Source organism: Gorilla gorilla, chromosome 5 (genome assembly GCF_029281585.2).
Source record: "Gorilla gorilla gorilla isolate KB3781 chromosome 5, NHGRI_mGorGor1-v2.1_pri, whole genome shotgun sequence".
NCBI classification, from domain to species: Eukaryota; Metazoa; Chordata; class Mammalia; order Primates; family Hominidae; genus Gorilla; species Gorilla gorilla.
In genome coordinates, this window is record NC_073229.2 from 52,741,233 (window position 1) to 52,765,836 (window position 24,604).

General features: G+C 43.5%; 1 protein-coding gene across 15 annotated transcripts in view; it reads left to right on the forward strand.

The window, feature by feature from the left end:
* ANKS1A (ankyrin repeat and sterile alpha motif domain containing 1A) overlaps positions 1-24,604 on the forward strand; it is a 215,469-nt gene that overhangs the window by 105,188 nt on the left and 85,677 nt on the right. For all 15 annotated transcript variants that reach the window (XM_031011972.3, XM_055390220.2, XM_055390222.2 and 12 more), the window contains 2 exons: positions 8,370-8,462; positions 13,274-13,394. In XM_031011972.3, the coding sequence (XP_030867832.2) occupies positions 8,370-8,462; positions 13,274-13,394 (214 nt within the window). The remainder of the gene's footprint in view (positions 1-8,369; positions 8,463-13,273; positions 13,395-24,604) is intronic.

Sequence of the window (24,604 nt, forward strand, 5' to 3'; positions counted from 1 at the left end):
GGATCCTTATGGCAGGGGGACAGCGGTTAGCGGTGGATGCCTTAGAGTGGCACACAGAAAGCAGCCGGACAGGCTGTGAAGTCCTGTAAGGTTGGCAAGTTCTAATCTTTCTTGCAATAATTTTAACCAGGAAAAAGGACGTAAGTCTTGTGTCAGGCGGTTTTCTTGTCGCTGGATATTTCCATGGACCAGGGGCCGTACCTGCACTAGACCTCGCCACAGATAGAGGTGACTGCTAGGCCATGTGGAGGCGGAGGAGTAGTATACAGCCCCGTGTTGAGGCGTGGTCCAGCGGGAGTTCCAGGGGTCTCTAACTATCCATGTATATGAAAGGTCTCTATCTCGTCTGCGATGGAAGGGCCATCTGGGATCTATCTGTTCTTTTCTACCTTACCATCGGTATTTATGGATGTTACAATAGTTATAAGGGCAGCCGGCACTTTGGTGCCACCAATAGTGCTTACAATTGTATTCAGTCTGATCATACTTGAAGCATATTATTGGTGCCACTGGTTTGGCTACTGGGAAATCGGTAAAATTTAGTAAAATTGGGCTATTGCACCCTGAGGAGGGGCAATCTGCACTGGCCACTAATTTCCCGGGCTTATGAGGTTGCCTAGGGTGGGTTTGGTTTTCATAAAGCCAGAATCTCCAGACAAAGGGATTAGGAGCTGGCTTTATGTTTTCTTCAGCGGCCACTAGGGCGACTAATGTTAGAGTTAGACTACCTAACTGCATGTTTGCAGTGAGCTATGCTGCCGGCGCAGGGTGAGTTTTAAGGGGTTGTTCTTAGCTCTGTCCACAGTCCACGTGTCCGATGCTTCAGCCGCCGCCGTGATTGGCCCTAGAAGGTCGGAGGTTGGGTCCACTGGCTTGACGTGGGTGTAGTGGATCCACGACGCAATGCCTTCTACTTTCAGGGCGGTGGGTGGTGGTCAGGAGTACTTGGAGTGGTCCTTTCCACCTGGGCTCTAGGGTCTCTTGTCGGTGTCGCTTAACTAGGACCTAGTCTCCTGGCTGGTACGGATGGGGTGTCGGTGGGGGACTGGTCTCATATAGCTCTTTCAGCTTGGGCCAGATTTCTTGGTGAATTTTCTGTAAGGCTTGTAAGGAAAATAAGAATTCAGAGACATTTTCTGTTTCAGACTTAAGCAGGTCATCTTCTAAGCTAGGAACCAGGGGTGGAGGTCTGCCATACATGATTTCGTAAGGGGTAAGGCCTAGTTTGTAAGGGGTATTACGGGCCTGGAACAGAGCATAGGGGAGAAGGACTACCTAATTAGCGCCAGTCTCTATAGTCAATTTAGTTAAGGTCTCTTTTAAGGTCCGATTCATCTTTTCTACCTGTCCTGAACTCTGGGGCCTGTAAGCGCAATGTAGTTTCTAATTTGCCCTAAGGATGGAAGCCAAGTCCTGACTTACCTTAGCGACGAAAGCGGGCCTATTATCTGACCTTATCTGGATGGGGAAGCCATACCTGGGAAGGATATCTTCCAGAATTTTCTTTGCTACGACCTGAGCAGTTTCTCTTTTGGTTGGGAATGCTTCAGTCCACCTTGAAAAAGTATCTACAAAGACAAGTAAGTACCGGTACCCGTACTTTCCTGGCTTTATTTCGGTAAAATCTACTTCCTAGTAGATACCGGGCCTGGTTCCTCTGAGCCTTGTTCCTGCTGCAGCTTGAGATTGGGGGTATGCGTTGTTAAGCTGGCAGACTTTGCAACTTGTCACGATACTGCTGGCCGTCTCAGCTATATGTCTGATTTTGAGCTTGGAGCGTCTGATCAGGTCTATCATCTTCCGGGCCCCCAGGTGGGTGGTTCGGTGGATGTGTTCTAACACCTGTTGTCCTAATTTTTCTGGTAGGATGGTTTGGTCATTAGTATCAGTCCACCACCTATTCTGGATTTGTTTCAGGGGAAGTTTGTCAATCCACTGGAGATCTTGTTCTGAATATTCAGGGAAATATGGCAAGTCCTGGGGGCCCGGGTCAGGGAGCTGGAGTGCAAGGAGTTGGCTGGGAGCCTTCGCCACATTCCTTGCAGTTTGGTCTGCCAGAAAGTTGCCTTGAGCAGTTGGAGTAGTTAGTTTCTGATGCCATGGGCAATGTACAATGGCTAACTTTTCTGGCCTCCATAGGGCTGTTAGCAGGGCTAGGATCTCTTGCTTGTTTTTTATCTCTTTTCCTTCAGCCGTCAGTAACCCTCGCTCCTTGTAAATGGCCTCATGTATATGCGCCGTTGCAAAAGCATATCGGCTGTCTGTATATACTGTCAGCTTTTTCCCCGCCCTTAAGGTAAGAGCTTGGGTGAGCGCTATCAGTTTGGCCTTCTGGGCCGATGTCCTCGGGGGCAGGGGTTCCGCCCAGATTACCTCAGTCTCTGAAGTTACTGCCGCTCCAGCGTACCTCTGGCCTTGATGCATGAAGCTGCTCCTATCAGTGAACTAGACGAGGTCGGCGTCAGGAAGTGGGCGGTCCTGCAGGTCTTCTCGAACTCCGTGCACCTGAGCTAGTATCTTGGTGCAGTCATGGAGTGGGGCATCCAGGTCTGGGTTGGGCAGCAACGAGGCAGGGTTTAAGGTCGTTGGGGGCAGGAAAATTATCCTGAGAGGATTTAGTAGTAGTCCTTGGTAGTGGGTGAGCCGGGCGTTACTCATCTATCGATTAGGTGGCTGTTTGAGTACACCTTCGATGGCATGTGGAGTAACGACCCGCAATTCTTGCCCTATGACAAGTTTATCAGCATCTTGCACCATCAGAGCCGTGGCCGCAATCATTCGGAGACAAGGGGGCCATCCGGCAGCTACTGGGTCTAACTTCTTTGACAGGTAGGCAACTGGCCTCCGCCAGGGGCCTAAGTTCTGAGTTATTACCGCCTTGGCGACACCTTTATTCTCATCCATGTATAAGTGGAAGGGCTTGGTAACATCAGGTAGTCCTAGTGCAGGCGCGGAGAGTAGGGCGGTTTTAATCTGTTGGAAGGCCAACTCGGCTTCGTCTGTCCAATTGAATGGCTGTTGCCCTCGTGTTGCCTGATACAAGGGTTTAGCCAGTTCTGCGAACTTAGGTATCCATAGTCTGCAAAATCCTGCCGACCCTAGGAATTCTCTCACTTGTCGGGTGGATTGTGGCCTGGGGATCTGCAGAACAGTTTGTTTCCGGGCGTCTGTTAGCCAGCGCTGCCTTCCTTTAAGCAGGTACTTTAGATATGTTACCTCTGGCTTACAGATTTGAGCTTTCTTTGCCGAGGCTCGGTAGCCTAGATTCCCTAGAGCTTGTAAGAGACCCTTGGTCCTTTGGATGCAAGCTTCTTGGGTCTCAGCAGCAATTAGGAGGTCATCAACATACTGTAGTAAAATTATTTCAGGGTGTTTACGTCGGTACTCACCTAGGTCTTCATGGAGGGCCTCATCGAACAGGGTAGGAGAGTTTTTGAATCCTTGCGGCAGCCTGGTCCATGTCAGTTGGCCACTTATGCCCCTATCAGGGTCATTCTACTCGAAGGCGAAGAGCTCTTGGCTCTGAGGGGCTAAAGGCAAACTGAAGAAAGCATCTTTCAAGTCTAAAACAGTGTACTATTGATGTTTAGGGTTTAAGGTACTTAGGAGGGTATACGGGTTAGGTACAGTTGGATGTATGTCCACAACCTTCTTGTTGATTTCTCTTAAGTCTTGTACAGGTCTGTATTCTCCACTATTAGGTTTTCGTACCAGCAACAATGGAGTATTCCAGGGTGAGTGACATGGGCGAAGGACCTCTTGGTCAAGGAGCCGGCGGATATGCGGGGCAATCCTTTTCTTGGCCTCTAGGGGCATCGGGTATTGGCGTACCCGCACGGGGTCTGTCCTAGGCTTTAGTTCAATAAATAAGGCAGGACGGTGTTTTGCTAGACCTAAGCCTCCCGTCTCCGCCCACGCTTCTGGATATTGCTGGAGCCAGGTTGCTATGTCCTGGTCAGGGGCCGCTTTCTCCTGGTGGAGCCGGTACTTATCTTCTAGGTTTATAGTCAGGACGGACACGGGTCGATTGTGGGAGTTGGTCACGACGGGCCTCTCAGGGAGGAAATGGATCTGTGCTCCTATTTTAGTTAGCAGGTCTCTTCCTAATAGGGGACAGGGGCTCTCAGGGATGACCAGGAAAGAATGGGTTACATTCTTGGCTCCGAGGTTTACTGTTCTTTGTGTTGTCCATGGGTATTTCTTAACTCCTGTGGCCCTTTGTACCTACGAGGATTTGGAGGATAATTTCTTATTAGTTTTAACTAAGACCGAGTGCTGTGCTCCTGTATCGACCAAGAACTGGACTGGGGACCTTTCCACTTGCAAAGTTACCTTAGGTTCGGGGAGGGGGTCCGAACCCCGTCTTCCTTAGTCTTCGTCTTGAGTGACTAGTACGGGTGTAGACCTAGGGGGTCCGGGTCCTTGTCCTCGTGGTTTCTTTTTGGGGCAGTCTCTTACCTAGTGGCCAGCCTCCTTACAATAGGCACATTGGTCTTTGCTCAGATTATCATGCCGGGGGGACCACCTAGGTTGGGTGTACTCTGGCTGTAGATGCTCTTTCTGTACTACTGCTGCCAGGACCTTGGTCATTTTTTCAGTGGCCTTAAATTGCTTTTCCTCTGGAGTATCTCTGTTATTGTAAACCCGCTGGGGTATTTGAAGGAGGTCCTGAATCCACTTCTTCTCCAAGTCTTCTAATTTCTGGAGTTTTCTTTTAATATCTGGGGCTGCCTGATTTACGAAAGACATTACAACAGCTGCCTGACTTCCTGGAGCCTCTGGATCTATGGGGGTGTACTGTCTAAAAGCTTCCATTAATCTTTCTAAGTAGGTAGCTGGGCTCTCTGTCTTCCTCTGCAGAATAGAATATACTTTAGCCAAATTAGTGGGCTTGCGAGCAGCTGCCCGGAAACCTGCCATTAGAGTCTGGCGATAAAGGTGTAGCCGTCCTCTACCTTCTGCCGTATTGTAGTCCTACGCCAGCCTGGTCAGAGGAAAGGTTGCGTTTATGAGGTCGGGGTTGGCAGTTGGTTGACCGTCGTCCCTCGGGACCAGCTTTCTAGCTTCTATCTGTATTCTCTCTCGCTCTTCCGTGGTGAACAAGATTCGGAGGAGCTGCTGACAATCATCCTAAGTGGGCTGGTGGGTGAACATGACACTATCTAGTAAAGCCAGTAAATCTTTGGGGTTGTCTGAAAACCGAGCACTCTGAGTCTTCCAGTTATACAGATCACTGGTGGAGAATGGCCAGTACTGGAGCCTGGGGATCCTTGTGTCATCTGGGGGTCCTATTTCCTGAAGGGGTAAAGCCATCGTGGAGTCAGGCGGCTGAGGGGGGCTAGTCCGCAAAGTGCGCCTTCGCGTCCGCCCTGCCGGCCTTTCAAAGTTACTTTCCTTTTTAGCGGGCCTGTGTGTGCCGGCTGCCTCCCGTCCGCCTGCTCCTTCCTGCAGCTCAGCCAGGGGGGCTGGGGCCCGGAGGGGGTTCTGTGAACAGTGGGTCCCCGCTGTCAGGTAGAACAGGATGGGGGGGGGCAGTTGGCTGCTTGGATTTTAGTGGTCGAGCAACCAGTGCCTTACAGGGTTCAGAGGCTAATTGGAAAGGGGACAGCCAAGGAGGCAGGTTCTTAACAAGGTCCTGCCATATGAGGATATATGGGATTTGATCTAAGTGGCTTGCACGCCTAGGTAGGAAAATCTTGGACTTTACTTTAGTGATGACAGCAAGTCGGAAGGTCTTTTCGGGTGGCCACTTTACATCAAAGGCAGGCCATTCGGAGTGACACAGAGTAATTAGCTTTCTTTTCCTGATTTCTATACCAAGATCATGGCCTCTTGCTCTAACTTCTTTGAAATTACTCGTAAGGAGAGATTAGGGGAGTGCTCTGGGTATTACTTATCCTGTAATAATTTGTAGTCTCTTCCTATAAAGGAATGTGGGTTTGAATCTCTGTAAAGGAAATCTGATTTGACTTATTAATGATATCTAATCGCAGGCGCACTTTGGCAGCCTTGGTCAGAGTTAGCTGCCTAGATCGTAGTCAGGCTGAGGCAGCCTAGATCAGCGACAGCCGCTGCCCGCCAAACCGGGGCAGTTCAGATCGCAAGCGCGCACCGGAAGCCTGGGTCAGAGTTAGCTGCCTGGGTCGCGGTTGCGCTGAGGCAGCCTAGATTAGAGGCAGCTGCTGCCCGCCAAACCGGGGCAGTTCAGATCGCAAGCGCGCACCGGAAGCCCGGGTCAGAGTTAGCTGCCTGGGTCGCGGTTGCGCTGAGGCAGCCCAGATCAGAGGCAGCTGCTGCCCGCCAAACCGGGGCAGTTCAGATCGCAAGTGCGCACCGGAAGCCTGGGTCAGAGTTAGCTGCCTGGGTCGCGGTCGCGCTGAGGCAGCCCAGATCAGAGGCAGCTGCTGCCCGCCAAACCGGGGCAGCTCAGATCAGAGACAGCTGCTGCCCGCCAAACCGGGGCAGCTCAGATCAGAGACAGCTGCTGCCCGCCAAACTGGGGCAGCTCAGACCGCAATATAGATCAGATGAGAGCCAGGGGACCTCTCCTACCGGTCTTCGCTGGCCGTCCTATAGCGCGTCCGCCAGGACTGTGCCAGCTCCAGTTTCAGACCTCGCAAGTCACAGATTCAGATTCAGAACAGACACAGACAGACAAACGGAGACGAGCCAGCTCACCTATCAGTAGATCGATCCTAGCAGATCCGTTGACCAGGGGTCTGGTGGGCTTGGGGAATCCCGGACGAGCCCCTAGATGTTATGCCTAGACTATTAGTTCTGCAAAGAAGACTACCAGAGTCCAGAGTCAAAGCCAAGCGGCAAGGATCTTTACTACAAGTTCGAACCTGGTCCTTCCATTCCACAGCATACAAGAGGGCCTTGAACAATGCAAGTGTTTGCTTTTTATAGCCTGAGAGTTACAGGGGAACAAAGGAATTCTTTTGGTTCCCGCTTTTTCAGTAAAACTTTGAACGGCTGTCTCCTTATCGGAGACTTTCCTGGTGGTGTTTGTACTGGGCTCAGGAAGTTTGAGAGATATATGGCGATATGTGGTGAGATAGGAGGATGGGATGTGTTTGTACTGGGCTCAGGAAGTTTGAGAGATATATGGCGATATGTGGTGAGATAGGAGGATGGGATGTGTTTGTACTGGGCTCAGGAAGTTTGAGAGATATATGGTGATATGTGGTGAGATGGGAGGATGGGATGTGTTTGTACTGGGCTTGTTTGTTTTGAGCCTGGGGCTGAGGAATATGCCTGGCTCCTTTCATTGGCAAACGAGAGTCCACAAGCGTCTGTTTTTGTAAATAAAGTTTTATTGGAGCATAGCCACACTCATTTATTTACATATCATCTGTGGCTACTTTTGCATTATAATGGCAGAATTGACTGCAAAGCCTAAAATATTCACTATATGGCCCTTAAAAAGCTTCTTTTCCTTTTAAAAATGGGTTTAGATGGGCTGGGCATGGTGACTTACGCCTGTAATCCCAGCACTTTGGGAGGCCAAGGCGGGTGGATCACAAGGTCAGGAGATCCAGACCATCCTGGGTAACAGGGTGAAACCCTGTTTCTACTAAAAATACAAAAAATTAGCCAGGCATGGTGGCGGGCACCTGTAGTCCCCGCTACTCGGGAGGCTGAGGCAGGAGAATGGCATGAACCTGGGAGGCAGAGCTTGCAGTGAGCCGAGATCGCGCCACTGCACTTCAGCCTGGGCGACAGAGTGAGACTCTGCCTCAAAAAAATTTTTTTTTCAAATGGGTTTAGATGAAATAGAGTTTCATATAATACTTATTATTGAAGGAGGCAACCAAGGATAAGAGAACAGTTTGAGCTTTTTGCTAATAAATGGGAGTAGACCAGTATCAGAGCGTTAACGTTTCAACAGGAATTAACATTTTTGTCCTTGATTACTTTCCTCATTACTTCCTCAGTAACTTTGATTTGTTAGAACAAATTTCACAGGTTGATTTCTTTTGATCCAGTGTTTCCTCTTTCTAGAGTAGACTGAAAAGTGAACCACTGATTTTCCTAAGGTAAAGTTTTATGTATCAGTATTATGAAGGAAATTTTCTAACAAGGCAGTTATGTGTTCTCAGTACTGGCATTTCTCACTGTGGTCTAGGATATGAAAGAGGTGTTTATGATCTCTGCTACAGACATCAAAAACCGTAGAGCATGCTAATTGAATTGTGTATGTATGCACAGAGTTCTCCATCTGTTCAGAGACTAAACCTTGACTTTAGTGTCTCAGAGGAGTTCCATACGTTATTTTTTTCATTTCTAAGGGCTAAGATGAGGGCAAACCAAAAAATTAGATACTTAAAAAAGAGATCGCAAAATATTTATTTTTTTCTCTTCTGCAGAGGGAACGTCCACCGCCTCCAGCAAAGCCACCACCCGATGAAGAGGAAGAAGACCGCATAGATAAGAAGTATTTTCCCTTGACAGCTTCTGAGGTAGAGGGTTGTGGGTTTATTCCCCATTGCTGAAATTTGAGTTTGTTGAAAAGTGCATCGATGTGTGCTTTAAAAGACTTTGCTTTCTCATCTTCTCATCAACTCTTTGGATTATAAATTTGTATTATGTGTACTAGTAATCTGGAATAAGACCTTCCAAACTCACAAAGAATTTTAATATAGCTCTCGCAGACAGGCCCAGTATTGATCTGCCATACCACACGGAAAGTAAAATGTACATTTTTTCCTGGCTCCAATAAGCTGAACAGTCTCACTTTTTGCTTTTAAGCCTCTTGTCTTTTGATACAAGATGTAGAGCTTCCCTTTAATCACTGTTCCCTAGACTGTGCCTCATTAGCAAGCTTTAGTGCTTCTGCCCCAAACATCTTATTCATGTTTTTGTATTTTTTCCTGTTCATTTCACATGAAGACTCTACACCAGGACAAACATGAATTGAGCCATGAAGACTCAATTAGAAAAGACATAGGAGTTATGTGGGATGGCCGGGGCTGGAAGATCAAAGAAGTTTATTTGAAAAGAATAGTCTACCCTTTTGAAAAGGAAATGTTATCATGAGGCAAATAACTCAGTCACTTAGAAGTGTGAAAAAATTGTGTTTTCCTTAATCTTTCATCTTCAAAATGCTCTGCTAACACTTCCTGCCATTAGAATATATCTATGGAATATTTATTGAAAATATTACATAATTTTATTAGTCATTTTGTAGCTCATTCAATGCCCTATTCTCTAATTTAAAAATCAGCTAATATAAAACAGTTAATTACTCTCATCACTTTGTCCCTAGAAGTTAGAGTTAATGATTTTTTACAGTATTGCCACGGACCATGGCAGGTTCTTTTATTCAGTATAAACATGTGGAACCAGAAGGATGGCTTTAGTTTAACAAAATGTGTAAATACAAGGAAGCCCTTTTAAAAAGTCAGTGTTGGAGATAGGGGAAGATTTCTATGCTAGGTACAAATTCTGTCCTTAATTCTTTCCTTTAATTACAAAATGCTTATTATAATGTCTCATCTAAGGGTTTCTAGATTTGCAGCCTGTTATTACCACCTCTGGATAATAACACATTTCTAGTAGATCCAGGTGCACGCAGTAAATCCTTCCATATTTTTATATAAATAGAAGTTTGTCTCATTACCCCCCTCCTTTTTTTTTTTTTTTTAACAAGGAGAAGCCTAATAATAAGAATATTCGGTTGGGGCTGGTTCTCTGTAAATGCCTTCTGCCCCTCTTTAACAAGGACTTGAGTTAAAATTCATAATGCTTGGGCAAGGCTCTTAAAGAAACACTGGATTATACCTAGAACTTTCTATTCTCCCAAGATTTTCTAAAGCATGCAATGTGGCAATAACACAGTGTCAGGAAGTGGTGGCTGGGAGAGAGAAGGGGGAAATCTTCATATTACTCTCCTAGATGGGAGAGTTTGAGATACATTTTCTTAAACTTGCTTCTGAATAGCCTGGAATTCTGGATCAGTTGGAGCAGCATAGTCAGTATTTGGAAGATGGTGAAACACTGAATTTGCTAATTTACTGGTGATTATAGGTACCTGAATACAGAGGTGATACGGCCTGCATATGATCCAGGCAGATTTTGTTCATATGCTGTAGTTTGTAGTCTGAATGGTCTTCTTCAAAGTGTACTATTATGTATATTTTTTGGACTTTGTTGTCTTTCACTGTCTTTCCTTATACTGTTAAAGCTTTAATACCCTAGACTCTATCGTATCTCAGGAGACACTGACTTCATCAAACTTAGGCTTTTGTCTTTGGCAAGCTGTCTGCCCCAATATTTGTATTCCTATTCCTAAGCCTGGTCATTGTCAGATGACTCATAGAAGCCTTTAGGGGAAGCCAAAGTATACCTAGCTCTAGGAGTGCTTATCAGGTTAATGACCTGATCATGAAACTGGCTTAAAAACATTAGACACATATACTCACACACATACACATGCTATGTAGATGTTTTTGCCCACAGAAGGGGCTGCCAGCTGCATCAGGACTGGCCGTAGTCTTCTCTGTGCTCAGATATGCTAAATATTCATGGAAGTTGCAGCTGCTGGAGTGTCTCTTCCCAGAAAGCTCCCACACCCCAACTGGACATTCCATTGGTCACTGTTAGGTGGTGACTGCTCATAGCTTTTCTCTGCAGCAGAAATGTTGCTTTCCACATAGCCGGGAAAAAAAAAATACACACACACACACACACACACACACACACACACATATACATATATATATACACATATATATACATATATATACACATATATACATATATACACATATATATACACACACATATATATATATGGCTTTGATTTATTGCCAGCCCTGGAGGAAAGGAAAAAAAAAGATTAAGGAGTAATTTAGTAAAGAGCAGAATCCTTTCTGTTGAAAATCAGTTATTGCCGTATTGACTATGACATAGGGCTTCTGGAGTGGGAGCTAGGAAGGCTCAAAGAAAAGCAGTTTATTGCTTTATTGTGAGGATTTTTAATCCCGTAGCTGGTAGGAGCCAGCACCAAGAAGAAATGATCACTCTACTTGTCGTCTGGGTATGAGCAATTGGATGAAGCAAAAAATGAAAGCCAGAAGAAAATGAGGCCAAACTGGTCCGGGATCAAGGGAATTGACTTTTATGCCCATGGCTCTGTTGTGAGCTTTCTGTATAACCTTGGACAAGTCCCCAGACCTCTCTGGGAACCAGGTTTGTCATCTACGAATGAAAGAGCAGAACCGGGTGCTCTCTGGCTGTTATTGTGATGGTTAGGATCCCTTCCAGCCCTGGCATTTGATGGTTCTCTGCCTCTATTTGTCCTGCACAAGAACTAGGCACAGAGTGAAAGCAGGTCCAGTGGGTCTGATTTTCCACATGGAAGTCATCAGCCCTCTGCTGCATGAGAAGAAAGGATATTATAGGCTGAGCATCCAGGCTGTCGATTACCTACCTCTGAAGGAAGCATGCCCGAGGCTATATGAGAGTTCTTCCTGTGTGCGGAACACTCACTGAATCAGATTTCTAGTGCTCTGTGTAAGTGATAGCTGTAGGTGCTTAAACCTGCAGAACACAAATTCCTGCCTGTGATGCCTGTGGTATTAAGTTGACACAGTGTGAACTGCTTAATGGTCCCTCTTTGTTCCCTTAATTGTGTTCCTATCAAGAGGCAAGGAATAAGTAATATGAGTAAATGGCTCATTGTAATGAAATAGCTTTTAGCTTCCAGGTAGCTTGCTGTAAGTGGAGGTTCCTGCTGTGCTTAAGCAGAATTTTGGAAGGAAACTGTCCTTTTGCCTTTAGAGTGGCAGCCTTGTTAACAAACAGGAGCTGCAGTTTCTTGTTTAGTCTGAGGCTACTAGAGTCCTTGTTGTCTCATTAGGCACATAACACAGTGAGCTATGCCTTGAGAAGCAAAAACCCGATGAACCACAAACCTGATGCATTTCCAGTGGGCTGAGGGACATGTCAGTATGGAAGGAAGTCTCTGTGTTTGCCAAGGAATCACATTTTTAGGGTAGCATTATTTGTTAGATGGAATTGGGAATTCCCCCCACTCCCACCCCCTTGTTTGTAATACATTACTTGTCCTACCAAACTGATCAAGAAGAGATCTTGAGCCTTGGTTTGCTGTTCTAATAAGTAGGATTTGTCTTAATACTAGCTTATTCTTATTTTTCTTCTTATTTTGCCTGTGAAACAGATTGGATTCTTAGGACAACTGGGCCAGAATTATCCTCTAAAGCAAGGACATCCATTGTCTCTCACAAAGTGGCTGTAGCACTAATTGTGGTGTCTACAGCTTGATTCAAGGGAAAGCGTGGCTACTCTGGTACCAAGACAAGCTGTGGCCATCAGGCCCTCAGCTGGTCAAAGCCTTACAGTTGCCAGGTGTAGGAGCCGGCTCTGGTTCCGTTATTTCATCAGAGACACTTGACTGCCTGGATTAGGAATTTCTCAGTAGACAGCTGCTTTTCCCCCTCCACACTGAAATTCAAACTTTCTAGCCACTTGACTCTTCAGAGCAGAGATTGGTGGAAGTAATTTAAAATTGTATTATCATAAAGGTTGTAGGAATCCAGTTTTGGGGATATCCTTCCCAATAACCCTCAGGACCTCTGAAGAAAAGCTCACAAAAATAGAGATGGACTTACAGACAAGTTTGTTTCTAGTAAACGTCAAGTGTTGAGGGTCAGTTGGAAGTCATTTTGGTTTCCTCTTGAGGAGGTGGGAAGGCTTCCAGTCTTTGGATCGTATATGTGCATATTAGAAAAGAAACATGGAGAAAGAGGTCTGCCTTCAGGATGGAGCATGGCTAAGAGCTGCTTGGCAAGTATTAGCCTCAGAAAAGAGATCCTGCAGAACACTGTAGGCATGGGAGACACAAGAAAGGAAGGATCCTGGATTTTATTTAGCATTTTTTGAAGACTAAAATCAAAGAAAAGGGAGTTTTTTGTTTTTTTGTTTTTGTTTTTCCTTAGAGACAGGATCTTGTTCTGTCACCCAGGCTGGAGTTCTGTGGCACAATCCTGGTTCACTGCAGCCTCAAACTTCTGGGCTCAAGTGATCCTCAGAAAGGGGTGTATTCTAATCAAAGGCCTTTCAGATTAGAGGTATGGATATATATCCAGAAATGCAGTTGTGATTCTATGTGACACTTGAATTATTCACCTTCTCTTTTCCACCTTTCTTCTTTGATGAAAAAAGAGCCAATAATCTCGAATTTGTTCCACACTGCCTGTCTTGGTATTAGCCACATGCACAAGATACACTGGATGTTTCTCTCCCTTAGGTTCTGTCCATGAGACCTAGGATTCATGGGAGTGCAGCCCGGGAAGAAGACGAACACCCTTATGAACTGTTGTTAACAGCAGAGACAAAGAAAGTGGTGTTGGTGGATGGAAAAACAAAAGGTACATTCCCCACAACTCCTGGCAGAACCAACTCCAAAGGGATTTTTAAAGTTTGTGATCCTGAGTGGAAGGGGAAGATGTCGTAACTATGATATTCCTTGGGTTGTGGTGGTTGGGTTTCACGATGATCTGGGATGGTGGGTACATTATGGCTTTTCATTTCCAATACCTGACCTATATGCTCTAGGTTGGAGTTGGCTGCCACCTTCAGTATGTGAAGCAAGGAAAAGGTTAGGTCAGACTAGGTGCTAACTGTGGGAGGAGAGACCACCAGCCCCACGGCAGAGATTGATTTGGGGTCTCAAATCATAAACCCTCAAGTTAATGCTGTGGAAAAACAAGCTCAACAAGTCAGTCCCTTTGGGTTCAGGCTGACGGCACAGACTCTGCTTTTGAGTCCTGACCTCAGAGTGAGACACTCCTGGGGAGGGGCCCGTGATTGGCTGCCACCCTGTAACTAGAGTGCTCTGTCGCCTTGGCCTACTTTCATTGCCTCTGCAAAATTCAGTTTCCTCTGTAAGGGAGTGAGTGCTGCAGTACTGAGATCCAGCCCGTCGATATAAGTGCAGTCACGACAGAGGTAAGTGTGCACTGCTGGAGAATTTGTGTCAACCCCTGTTCTAAGGAAGAATGATAAGGGACAATGCAGTTCCCACTGCAGTTTGAAGGAACTCTTGTGACCTTTCCCAGCTCTCTACAGCTTGCAGGTATTAGGGCCTTCATGGGGTATGCGTACCTTCTTTCAACCCTAAAACATTCCATGGTTCAGGTAAGAACAGAGGATGAGATGGTTTCCTTTGAAATGCCCTTTGCTGAGATCTGTCAGTGGGTAGAGGGCGGCAAAGAGAATGTGTGCATATGCGTATGACATTGTAGACTTTATTTTTAATGGTCCTGTTTAAAAGGTTTTCTCTTGCATGCAGACATTGTGGTCATTTTCATAGTTTTGTTTTGTTTTGTTTTGTATTTTATGGTTTCCATTCGGAGCTTTTTAAAAAAGTTATAATTTAGATACAGTAAAATTTATCCTTTTTGGTGTGTAGTTCTGTGAATTTTGACAGATGGAGTTGTATAACTGCCATCACAATAAAAATAGAGAACAGTTTCATCCCCAAAATTTTTCCATGTTCTTTTGTAGTCAACCCCTCTACCTTCCCTTATTTCTCACAACCACTGCTCTGATGTCTATCCCAATAGTTTTGCCTTTTCCAGAATGTCATATAAATGGAATCATAGAATCTGTAGCCTTTTGAGCCTGGCCCCTTTCACTTCGCTAATACATTTGAAATTCATCCATGTCATTGCATATATCAATAATTCGTTCCTTTTCATTGCTACTATCCCATTGTGTGGACATACCCCAGTTTATCCCTTCTCTAGCTGAGGGATATTTGGGTCATTTACAGTTTTTGGCAATTAGAAATAAATCACTATAAACATTCACTTACAGATTTTTGTGTGAACAGAAGTTTTCATTTCACTTAGATATGTACCTATGAATGGGATTGCTGGGTATCCCAGCAATAGATGTTTAACTTTATATGAAATATATAATATGTTTAACTTTATAGGAAACTGCCAAACTATTTTCCAGAGTGATTATACCATTTTGCGTTTCCATCAGAAGTGTATGAGAGTGATATACATCTACTTGCTATATATATCATCCCTAGCACTTAATATTGTCAGGTTTTAAAAATTTTAGCCATTCTAGTAGATACATGGTGTTAGTTCATTATGGATTTAATTTTCATTTTCCTAATATCTAATGATGTTGAGCATTGATTAATGTGATTAGTTACCATCCTTAATATCTAATTAAATGTCTATTCAAATTTTTGCTCATTGAAAAAAATTAGATTGTTTTCTTATTATTGAGTTGTGAATTCTTTATATATTTTACATACAAATTCTTCATTAGATATGTGATTTTCTCCCAATCTGTGACTTGTCTTTTTGTTGCCTTAACAGTGTCTTTTGAAGAGAAGTGATTCTTAATTTCGATAAAGTTCAATTTATCCTATTTTTAAAAAATGGATAAGGTCACCAATCTTTTTTTTTTTTTTTAAGACGGAGTCTTGCTCTGTCACCAGGCTAGAGTGCAGTGGCCCAATCTCAGCTCACTGCAACCTCCACTTCCTGGGTTCAAGCAATTCTCCTGCCTCAGCCTCCCGAGTAGCTGAGTCCACAGGTGCGTGCTACCACGCCCAGCTAATTTTTGTATTTTTAGTAGAGCTGGGGTTTCACCATGTTGGCCAGGATGGTCTCGATCTCTTGACCTCGTGATCCACCTGCCTTGGCCTCCTAAAGTGCTGGGATAACAGGCGTGAGCCACCATGCCTGGCCACCAATCTTTTCTATGTTTTTTTGCTCAAAATTTTATATCTTTAGGTCTTACATTTAAATCTATGATCAATTGTGAGTTAATTTTTATATATGGTGTGAGGTATGGATCAAGTTTCATTGTTTTACAAATGGCTATCCAATTGTTTCTGCACAATTTGTTGAAAAAGACCTTCCTTTCGCTATTGAATTGTCTTTGCAACTTTGTTACTTTTTTCAGAATTGTTTTAGATATTCTAGTTCCATTGTCTTTCCCATTTAGAATCAGCTTATTGATTTCTTCTCCATCCCCACACCCGGTTCTTAGTGTGCATAGCTTGTTGATTTCTACAAAAAGTCCTGTTGGGATTTTGTTTGGGATTATATTGAATCTATATTGATTGTGAAGAATTGATAACTATATTGAGTCTTCCAATCATATTGGTAGAATTTTTTTTTTTTTTTTTTTTTGAGACAGAGTCTTGCTCTGTCGCCCAGGCTGGAGTGCAGTGGCATGACCTCAGCTCACTGCAACCACCACCTCCCAGGTTCAAGTGATTCTCCTGCCTCAGCCTCTCATGTAGCTGGGATTACAGGCATCCACCACCATGCCTGGCTAATTATTGATTTTTAGTAGAGACGGGGTTTTGCCGTGTTGGCCAGGCTGATCTTGAACTCCTGACCTCAGGTGATCCACCCGCCTCAGCCTCCCAAACTGCTGGGATTACAGGTGTGAGGCACCAAGCCTGGCCATATTGGTAGATTTTTAATTGGAAAAGGTGAAGTAGAACACTAATGCCCTCTCTAGTCATTCGATAATAAATTACACTTAAAAAACTAACCCTTAAAAAACAAGCAATTAATGAATGCTGTGTTTGAAAATGGTTCATAGTGAAGGAATAATTTTTAGCATCATGGAGGAGGGAGATTCCAGTTCTTTCTTTCTTTCATTCAAAGGTTTCATCTGGAACCACTACAAGATAATTGACTCAACCTTTGGAAGAAAGAAAAGTGGAAAGTTAGACTAACTTCATAAGTGGGGCTGGTGTCCTTAGCTACCAAGTGTGCTTGAAAGGGATTTTGTATCCCCATATCAAGAGATTGTCAGGTTAAGGAGGGAACTGCCAAGGAGGACTTTTGGCTACACATCTGGTCCTCCTATGCTTTGGTTTCTTCCAATTCTGCAATATTGGGCTAAGTGTTGAGAGTGGGTGGTATAGAAGCTGATTTAATTGAACCACAGGCTGTGGGATGCACCTGCCTCAAGGCTTGCTGTTTAGATCACTCAAAGAGCTTTCAGACAAAATACCTGAGACACTGAATATGAAAATGGGCTCTGCTAGTTTCTTAGAAGCCTTGCCTATCCTGGCAGCCTGGCAGGAAAAGCTAGCCTAGAAGGAGTGCCTGCTAAGGTTGGTATAAGTGAGGCACATCAGCAGACCATGTGGTAGGTATTACTGAATCTTTTCTGTATTTCCTTTAATGTCATTGTCTTATGCAGCTTTTATGAATTAATTGATCAGTTTTCAAAAGGCCATGTTAGTGAGACTGTCAGAGCTTTTAACCCCTCCTTAGTATAATTTAAAAAACTACAATGTGTGAGGGGTGGTGAGGGAAGAGAGAGACCCTCTCATATTGTTTTATACTCAGAAAAGGAAAGAGAAGCAAAACTAAAAGCAGGTAGCCCGGCACCTAGGAACAGACCCAAAACCAAGGAACCAGACCCGAAACCAGGCCTGGGCCTGCCTGACCTAAGCCTGGTAGTTAAAATTCTACCCCTGACCTAGCAACTGATGTTATCTATAGATTATAGAAAGACATTGTAAAACTTCCCAGTCTGTTCTATTTCACTCTAACCACCAGTGCATGCAGCCCCTGTCACGTACCCCCTGCTTGCTCAATCGATCATGACCCTCTCACGCAGACCCCCCTTAGAGTTGTGAGCCCTTAAAAGGGACAGGAATTGCTCACTCGGGGAGCTCGGATTTTAAGACACTAGCCTGCTGATGCTCCCAGCTGATTAAAGCCACTCCCTTCACTATCTCGGTGTCTGAGGGGTTTTGTCTGCGGCTTGTCCTGCTACATTTCTTGGTTCCCTTACCGGGAAGCGAGGTGATTAACGGATGGTTGAGGCAGCTCCTTAGGCGACTTTAGCCTGCCCTGTGGAACATCCCTGCGGGGGACTCCAACCAGCCAAAGCGACACGGATCCTGAGAGTGCTGGGTAGGCATTTGCCCTGATGGGACGCCTCGCCAGAGCAGTGTGTGGCAGGCCCCCGTGGAGGATCAGCACAGTGGCTGAACACCAGGAAGGAACTGACATTTGGAGTCTGGACATCTAAAACTTGGTAAGACTCGTCTTTGGAACTTGCCCACTCCATCTGAGTGGAAGCGTGGCCTGATCACCCACGGTGTGCCTTTATCGGCACTTTGGTTTTGGTTTTGACATGGTTTGAATTCCTTGACAGGATTGGTCTTGGGAATTTGCCTCTACCATTTGAGTGGAAGCATGGCCTGATCACCCATGGCGTGCCTGTACCGGCACTTTGGTTTTTGTTTTTGACTTGACTTGGATTGCTTGATACTTTGGTTTTGGTTTTGACCTGGCTTGGATTTCTGGATACTCTGATTTTGGTTTTGATTTTAGTTTGGTGTAAACTGCAAAAGTGTGTGTGTGTCCTTTTTACCTGTTCTTTGTTTTGTGCGTGTGGTGTGAGCGTGGTGTTTTGTCTCAAAGAAGCATGGGTCAGGAACAAATAAGCCCACCCTACTAGGAACTATGTTGAAAAATTTCAAGAAAGGATTTAAGGGAGATTACGGTGTTACTGTGACACCAGGAAAACTTAGAACTTTGTGTGAAATAGACTGGCCAGCATTAGAGGTGGGTTGGCCATCAGAAGGAAGCCTAGACAGGTCCCTTGTTTCAAAGTATGGCACAAGGTAACCTGTAAGCCAAGGCACCCAGACCAGTTTCCCTACATAGACAGTTACAGCTGGTTTTAGACCCCCTTCCCCCCATGGTAGTTAAGAGAACAGCAGCATAAGCGGCTGGCAGAGGCAAGGAAAGACCAGCAGAGAGAAAGAGAGGAAAACACAGAAAGAGACAGAGAGACAAAGAAGGAGTCAAGAAAAGAGAGAGAGAGACAGAGAAAGAGAGAGGCAGAAAGAGGAAGAGACAGAGGCAAAAGGAAAGTCAGAGAGAGAGAGAGACAGAAAGTCAAAGAGAAAAAGAGAAAGAAATATACAAGTAGTTAAGAAAAAAACAGTATACCCTATTCCTTTAAAAGCCAGGGTAAATTTGAAACCTATAATTGATAATTAAAGGTATTCTCTGTAACCCTGTAACACTCTAATACCACTTTGTTGTCAGTGTAGTCAGTGTAAACAAGGGCGTATCCCGAAAGCACTGAGGCCTTCCTATCAAAAATCCTTAACCCAGTAACCTGCAGATGGCCCAGATGCATTCAATCTGTAGTGGCAGCTGCTTTGCTAATGAAAAAAAAAAAAGCCATCTATACCAATTCTAAGTTAATTTAGACTAAACAAGGTCTTATTAATAGCAAAGGATAATTGAAATCCCAAACTTACAAGGTTTTCAACAAAAGTAAAGTTTGCTAAAAGTTAACAGTGTAACATGTATTATAGTAACTTCTAATCTTGTGGCCGTAGACAGTCTAGTCCACAGACGTAAAGAAAGTTCACTTAAAAAAAAAAAAAAGAATGATTATCTTCAAAGAAAAAAAAGTGGAGGGAGGCAAAATTTATGTAAAAAGAGTGTTATATAGTAAATTCTTGTCCTGAAATAAATTAACTGGTTGTTTAAAGAAAAAAAGTTTGTAATAAGTCAGAAAGTTGAGACATGTTGAAGAATTGTCTGTGAAAGTCATGAAAGAAAAAATGTTATAAAAAAATTTATGCAAAAAATGTTGTATAATTTAAAAATAATAAAGCCTCCTGAGTACTATTAAAGAAACAGTTTATGTGCAAGGTGTATAAGGAAAGTAAAATATACCTTTGGTAAAAGGATTATAAGGAGGCATAAGAATGTGGATTTTTACCTACATTAAAAGGTTAAAAAAAATTATTGCTTTGAAAGTTTAAGCAAGTTTTAAAATGTTAATTGTAAAAAAAAAAATTCTGTGTGTAAACATGTTAGCTAAAGTTAAAAAGGTATCATTCAGTTTTTCTGTGAACTGGACATTAAAGTAAAAACGCAACAGGTTTTTCTTAAAGCACCAACCTGCTCTTTAACAAAAATTATGAAAGGTTAAGAAGAGTCTATAAAAACTTACCTTATGGTCAAACATGAAAAATTGGATAAATATGTCTACAAGGTTTTATTAAAATTAAGTTTAACATTAATAACACACTAATATAAAGGTAAAATTTAGCTTATCTGGTATAAAAATCATATAAGAAGCATTATTAAATATAAAATGGTGTTTAGCTTTCTTTGGTCTAAAAACTAATAAAAATTGGTGCTGAAGGAAACATTCATTTTACTAGAGGATCATAGAAGTTAAAGACTTAAAACAAACTTTGGCAACTAAGACAGCATACCAAGATGCAAATGCCTGGTTGGAATGGATCAAATATTCCATCTGCACATTAAACAAAAGCAATTGTTATGCTTGTGCACATGGCAGGCCAGAGGCCCTGATTGTCCCTCTTCCACTAAGGTGGTCCTCCAGTCGGCTCCATGGTAGCTCTTTTCCGTGATTCTACAGCCTGGAGTAATAAGTCATGCCAAGCTCTCTCTGCTATATCTCAAAGTCCAGCACCCTGCGGGTCAGCCCCCGAGGGCCATCCAGCTTCCATCTCCCAACACTAGGTTCACTTCGTGTCTCTCACGACAGGGAAGAAACTTAGCATTCCTTGGAGACCTGAAAGGATGCAGTGAGCTTAAGAATTTTCAAGAGCTTATCAATCAGTCAGCCCTTGTTCATCCCCGAGCGGATGTGTGGTGGTATTGTGCTGGACCTTTACTGGGCACTCTGCCGAATAACTAGAGTGGCACTTGTGCTTTAGTCCATTTGGCTATCCATTTCACGCTGGCATTTCATCAACCAGAGGAAAAAAAAAATGGCAGTTGGAGTTTTAACCCAGACTGTAAGGCCCTGGCCAAGGCCAGTGGCCTATCTCTCAAAACAATTAGACAGGGTTTCCAAAGGCTGGCCCCCATGTCTAAGGGCCCTGGCAGCAACAGCCCTGTTAGCACAAGAAGCAGATAAGCTAACTCTTAGGCAAAACCTAAACATAAAGTCCCCCCGTGCTGTGGTGACTTTAATAAATAGCAAAGGACACCATTAGCTAATGAATGCTAGACTAACTAGATACCAAAGCTTGCTCTGTGAAAATCCCCACATAACCATTGACGTTTGCAACACCCTAAATGCCGCCACCTTACTCCTGGTATCAGAGAGCCCGGTTAAACATAACTGTGTAGAGGCATTAGACTCAGTTTATTCTAGTGCGCCCAACCTCCGAGACCATCCTTAAACACCAGTAGACTGGGAGCTGTACGTGGATGGGAGCAGCTTCACCAACCCCTGCAAAGTGACTCTAAAGAAGATGACAAGCCCTGCTTCAGTCACACCCGGAAGCTGACTGGTCCACGCATGGCCGAAGCATGAGGAAACTCATCGCGGGACTCATTTTCCTTAAAATTTGGACTTATACAGTAAGGACGTCAACTGACCTTCCTCAGACGAAGGACTGTTCCCAGTATATACATCAAGTCACTGACGTAGGACAAAAGATAGCTACAGTCCTATTATTTTATAGTTATTATAAGTGTACTGGGACTCTAAAAGAAACTTGTTTGTATAATCCTATTCTATCCAAGGTATGTAGCCCAGTCTCTAAATGTTATGTTTGTGGAGAAACTGTAATAGAAGATCAATGGCCATAAGAAGCCTGAGAATTAGTGCCTACAGACCCAGTTCCTGATGAATTCCCGGCCCTAAAGAATCACCCTGATCATTTCTAGGTTCTAAAAGTCTCAATTATTAGACAATATTGCATAGTTAGAAAAAAGAAGGAATTCACTCATTCTGTAGGATGACTTAGTTGCCTAGGACAAAAACTGTATAATAGTACCACAAAAACAGTTACGTGGTGGAGTTCAAACTGCACAGGTAAAAATCCATTCAGTAAATCTCCAAAGTTGCAGACCGTTTAAGCCCACCCAGAATCCCACCAGGACGAGACGGCTCCCACTAGGCTATACTAGCTATGTGGACATAGAACCTACGCTAAGCTGCCTGACCAGTGGACAGGTAGTTGTGTTATTGGCACTATTAAAACCATCTTTCTTCCTACTGCCCATAAAAACAGGCGAACTCCTAGGCTTCCCTGTCTATGCTTCCCGCAAAAAGAGAAGCATAGCTATTTAAAAATTGAAAAATAATGAATCGCCCCCTAAGCGAATCATACAATATTATAGGCCTGCTACTTAGGCACTAGACAGCTCGTGGGGATACCAGACCCCCATTTACATGCTCAACCGAATCATAACGGTTGCAAGCTGTTTTAGAAATCATCGCTGATAAAACCGGTCAAGCCTTGACTATTCTGGCCCGGCAAGAAACTCACATGAGAAATGCTATCTATCAAAATAGATTGGCTCTCGACTACTTGCTAGCAGCTGAAAGAGAGGTCTATAAAAAATTTAACCTTACTAATTACTGTCTACACATAGATAATCAAAGGCAAGTAGTTAAAGACATAGTTAAAAATATGACAGAACTGGCACATGTGCCCGTACAAGTGTAGCATGGATTCGACCCTGAGGCCATGTTTAGAAATTGGTTCCCAGCACTAGAAAGATTTAAAACTCTTATAATAAGAGTTATAATAGTAATAGGAACTTGCTTACTGCTCCCTTGTTTGCTACCTGTACTTCTTCAAATGATGAAAAGCCTCATCGCTACCTTAGTTCACCAAAATGCTTCAGCACAAGTGTACTATATGAATCACTATCAATCTATTGCACAAGAAGACAGAAGTGGCGAAAATAAGAGTGAGAACTCCCACTAATAAAAAGTGAGAGTCTCAAAGAGGGGAAATGAGGGAAGAGAGACCCTCTCATATTGTTTTATATTGTTTTATACTCAGAAAAGGAAAGAGAAGCAAAACTAAAGGCAGGTAGCCCGGCGCCTAGGAACCAGACCCAAAACCAAGGAACCAGACCTGAAACCAGGCCTGGGCCTGCCTGACCTAAGCCTGGTAGTTAAAATTCCACCCTTGACCTAGCAACTGATGTTATCTATAGATTATAGAAAGACATTGTAAAACTTCCTGGTCTGTTCTGTTTCACTCTAACCACCGGTGCATGCAGCCCCTGTCACGTACCCCCTGTTTGCTCAGTCAATCACGACCCTCTCACACGGATCCCCCCTTAGAGTTGTGAGCCCTTAAAAGGGACAGGAATTGCTCACTCGGGGAGCTCGGATTTTAAGACACTAGCCTGCTGATGCTCCCAGCTGATTAAAGCCACTCCCTTCACTATCTCGGTGTCTGAGGGGTTTTGTCCGCAGCTGGTCCTGCTACAGTGAGATGGGAAATTTTTTAAATTACGTTTTTAGGCTGGGTGCAGTGGCTTACTCCTGTAATCCCAGCACTTTGGGAGGCCGAGGCGGGTGAATCACTTGAGCCCAGGAGCTGGAGACCAGCCAGAACAACATAGCAAGACCCCCATCTCTAAAATAAATTTTTTTTAATTTTTAAAAATTACATTTTTATATTATCTTATTAGTATATGCTCACTGAGGAAGAAGAAAACATTTCAAGCAATACAGAAATGAATATAAATAAAATGCTAAGGTTCTTCTCACCTCCCTGTTACTCATAGTTGCTAGAAGTGATCATTATTAGAAAATGTGGTAGGCTGGGCGTGGTGGCTCACACCTGTAATCCCAGTACTTTGGGAGGCCAAGGAAGGAGGCTTACTTGAAGCCAGGGGTTCAAGACCAACCTGGCAACATAGTGAGACCCCATCTCTGCAAAAAAAAATTTTTTTTAAGTAACTGCCTTTTAATAGCAAAATAATACCATCCTAATCTAACCACAGAGTTAAAAAAGAAAGAAAGTGTGGTGTATATGATTCAGACCATTTGTTATCTTTATACAAAAGTGACTATGTGAAATTCTTTGTTTGTATTTAAGCTAACGTGGGATTATATTTTACAAACTTTTTGTGAACTTGCATTTTGTATTTGCCTTGTCTATAGAGCACAGATACAATTTTATCTTGGTCCTTAAAATCTAGCTAAATATCCCATAACTCATTTTTTCCTTCTCCAGGATTTCTGTTATAAATTATGCTTCTGTGGACATTCTGTACATGTGTTCTTAAATACTTATAAAAGTATGTCTCTAAAAAAGATTGATAGAAAGTAGAATTAGCGGGTCAGAGTGTATGTGCATGTCTAGATCTAATGGGTGGAGCTAAATTGCCCTCCCTTAATGGTGAAGAGAAGTATGCTCTTCTCCATACCTTCACCAACATGGCGTATTATCAGTCTTTAATGTTTTCCACCATGTTAAGCAAAAAATGTGCTATTTGTCATTGAAACTGAGCAACTTACCTTATTGATTAGTGTTATATGTTTAGTCTATGAGTTGCCTGTTTTTTTCTGTTTTTCTACATAGAAATTAGTGGTGGTGGAAACACTTTCTGTAAATACCTATAATATTTGGCCAAAGTAGTACTCAGAGGAAAGTTTATATTCTTAAATTCATTTGTTAAACAACAAGAAAGATTAAAATTTAACCAAAAGAAAGTAGCAGAGAGTAACTAATAGATTGTTAGGGAATTATTGAGATAAAAGCAGATAGTATATTGCTGATATTTTATGTTATGTGTGCTACACCTTAGTGAAAGAAAGA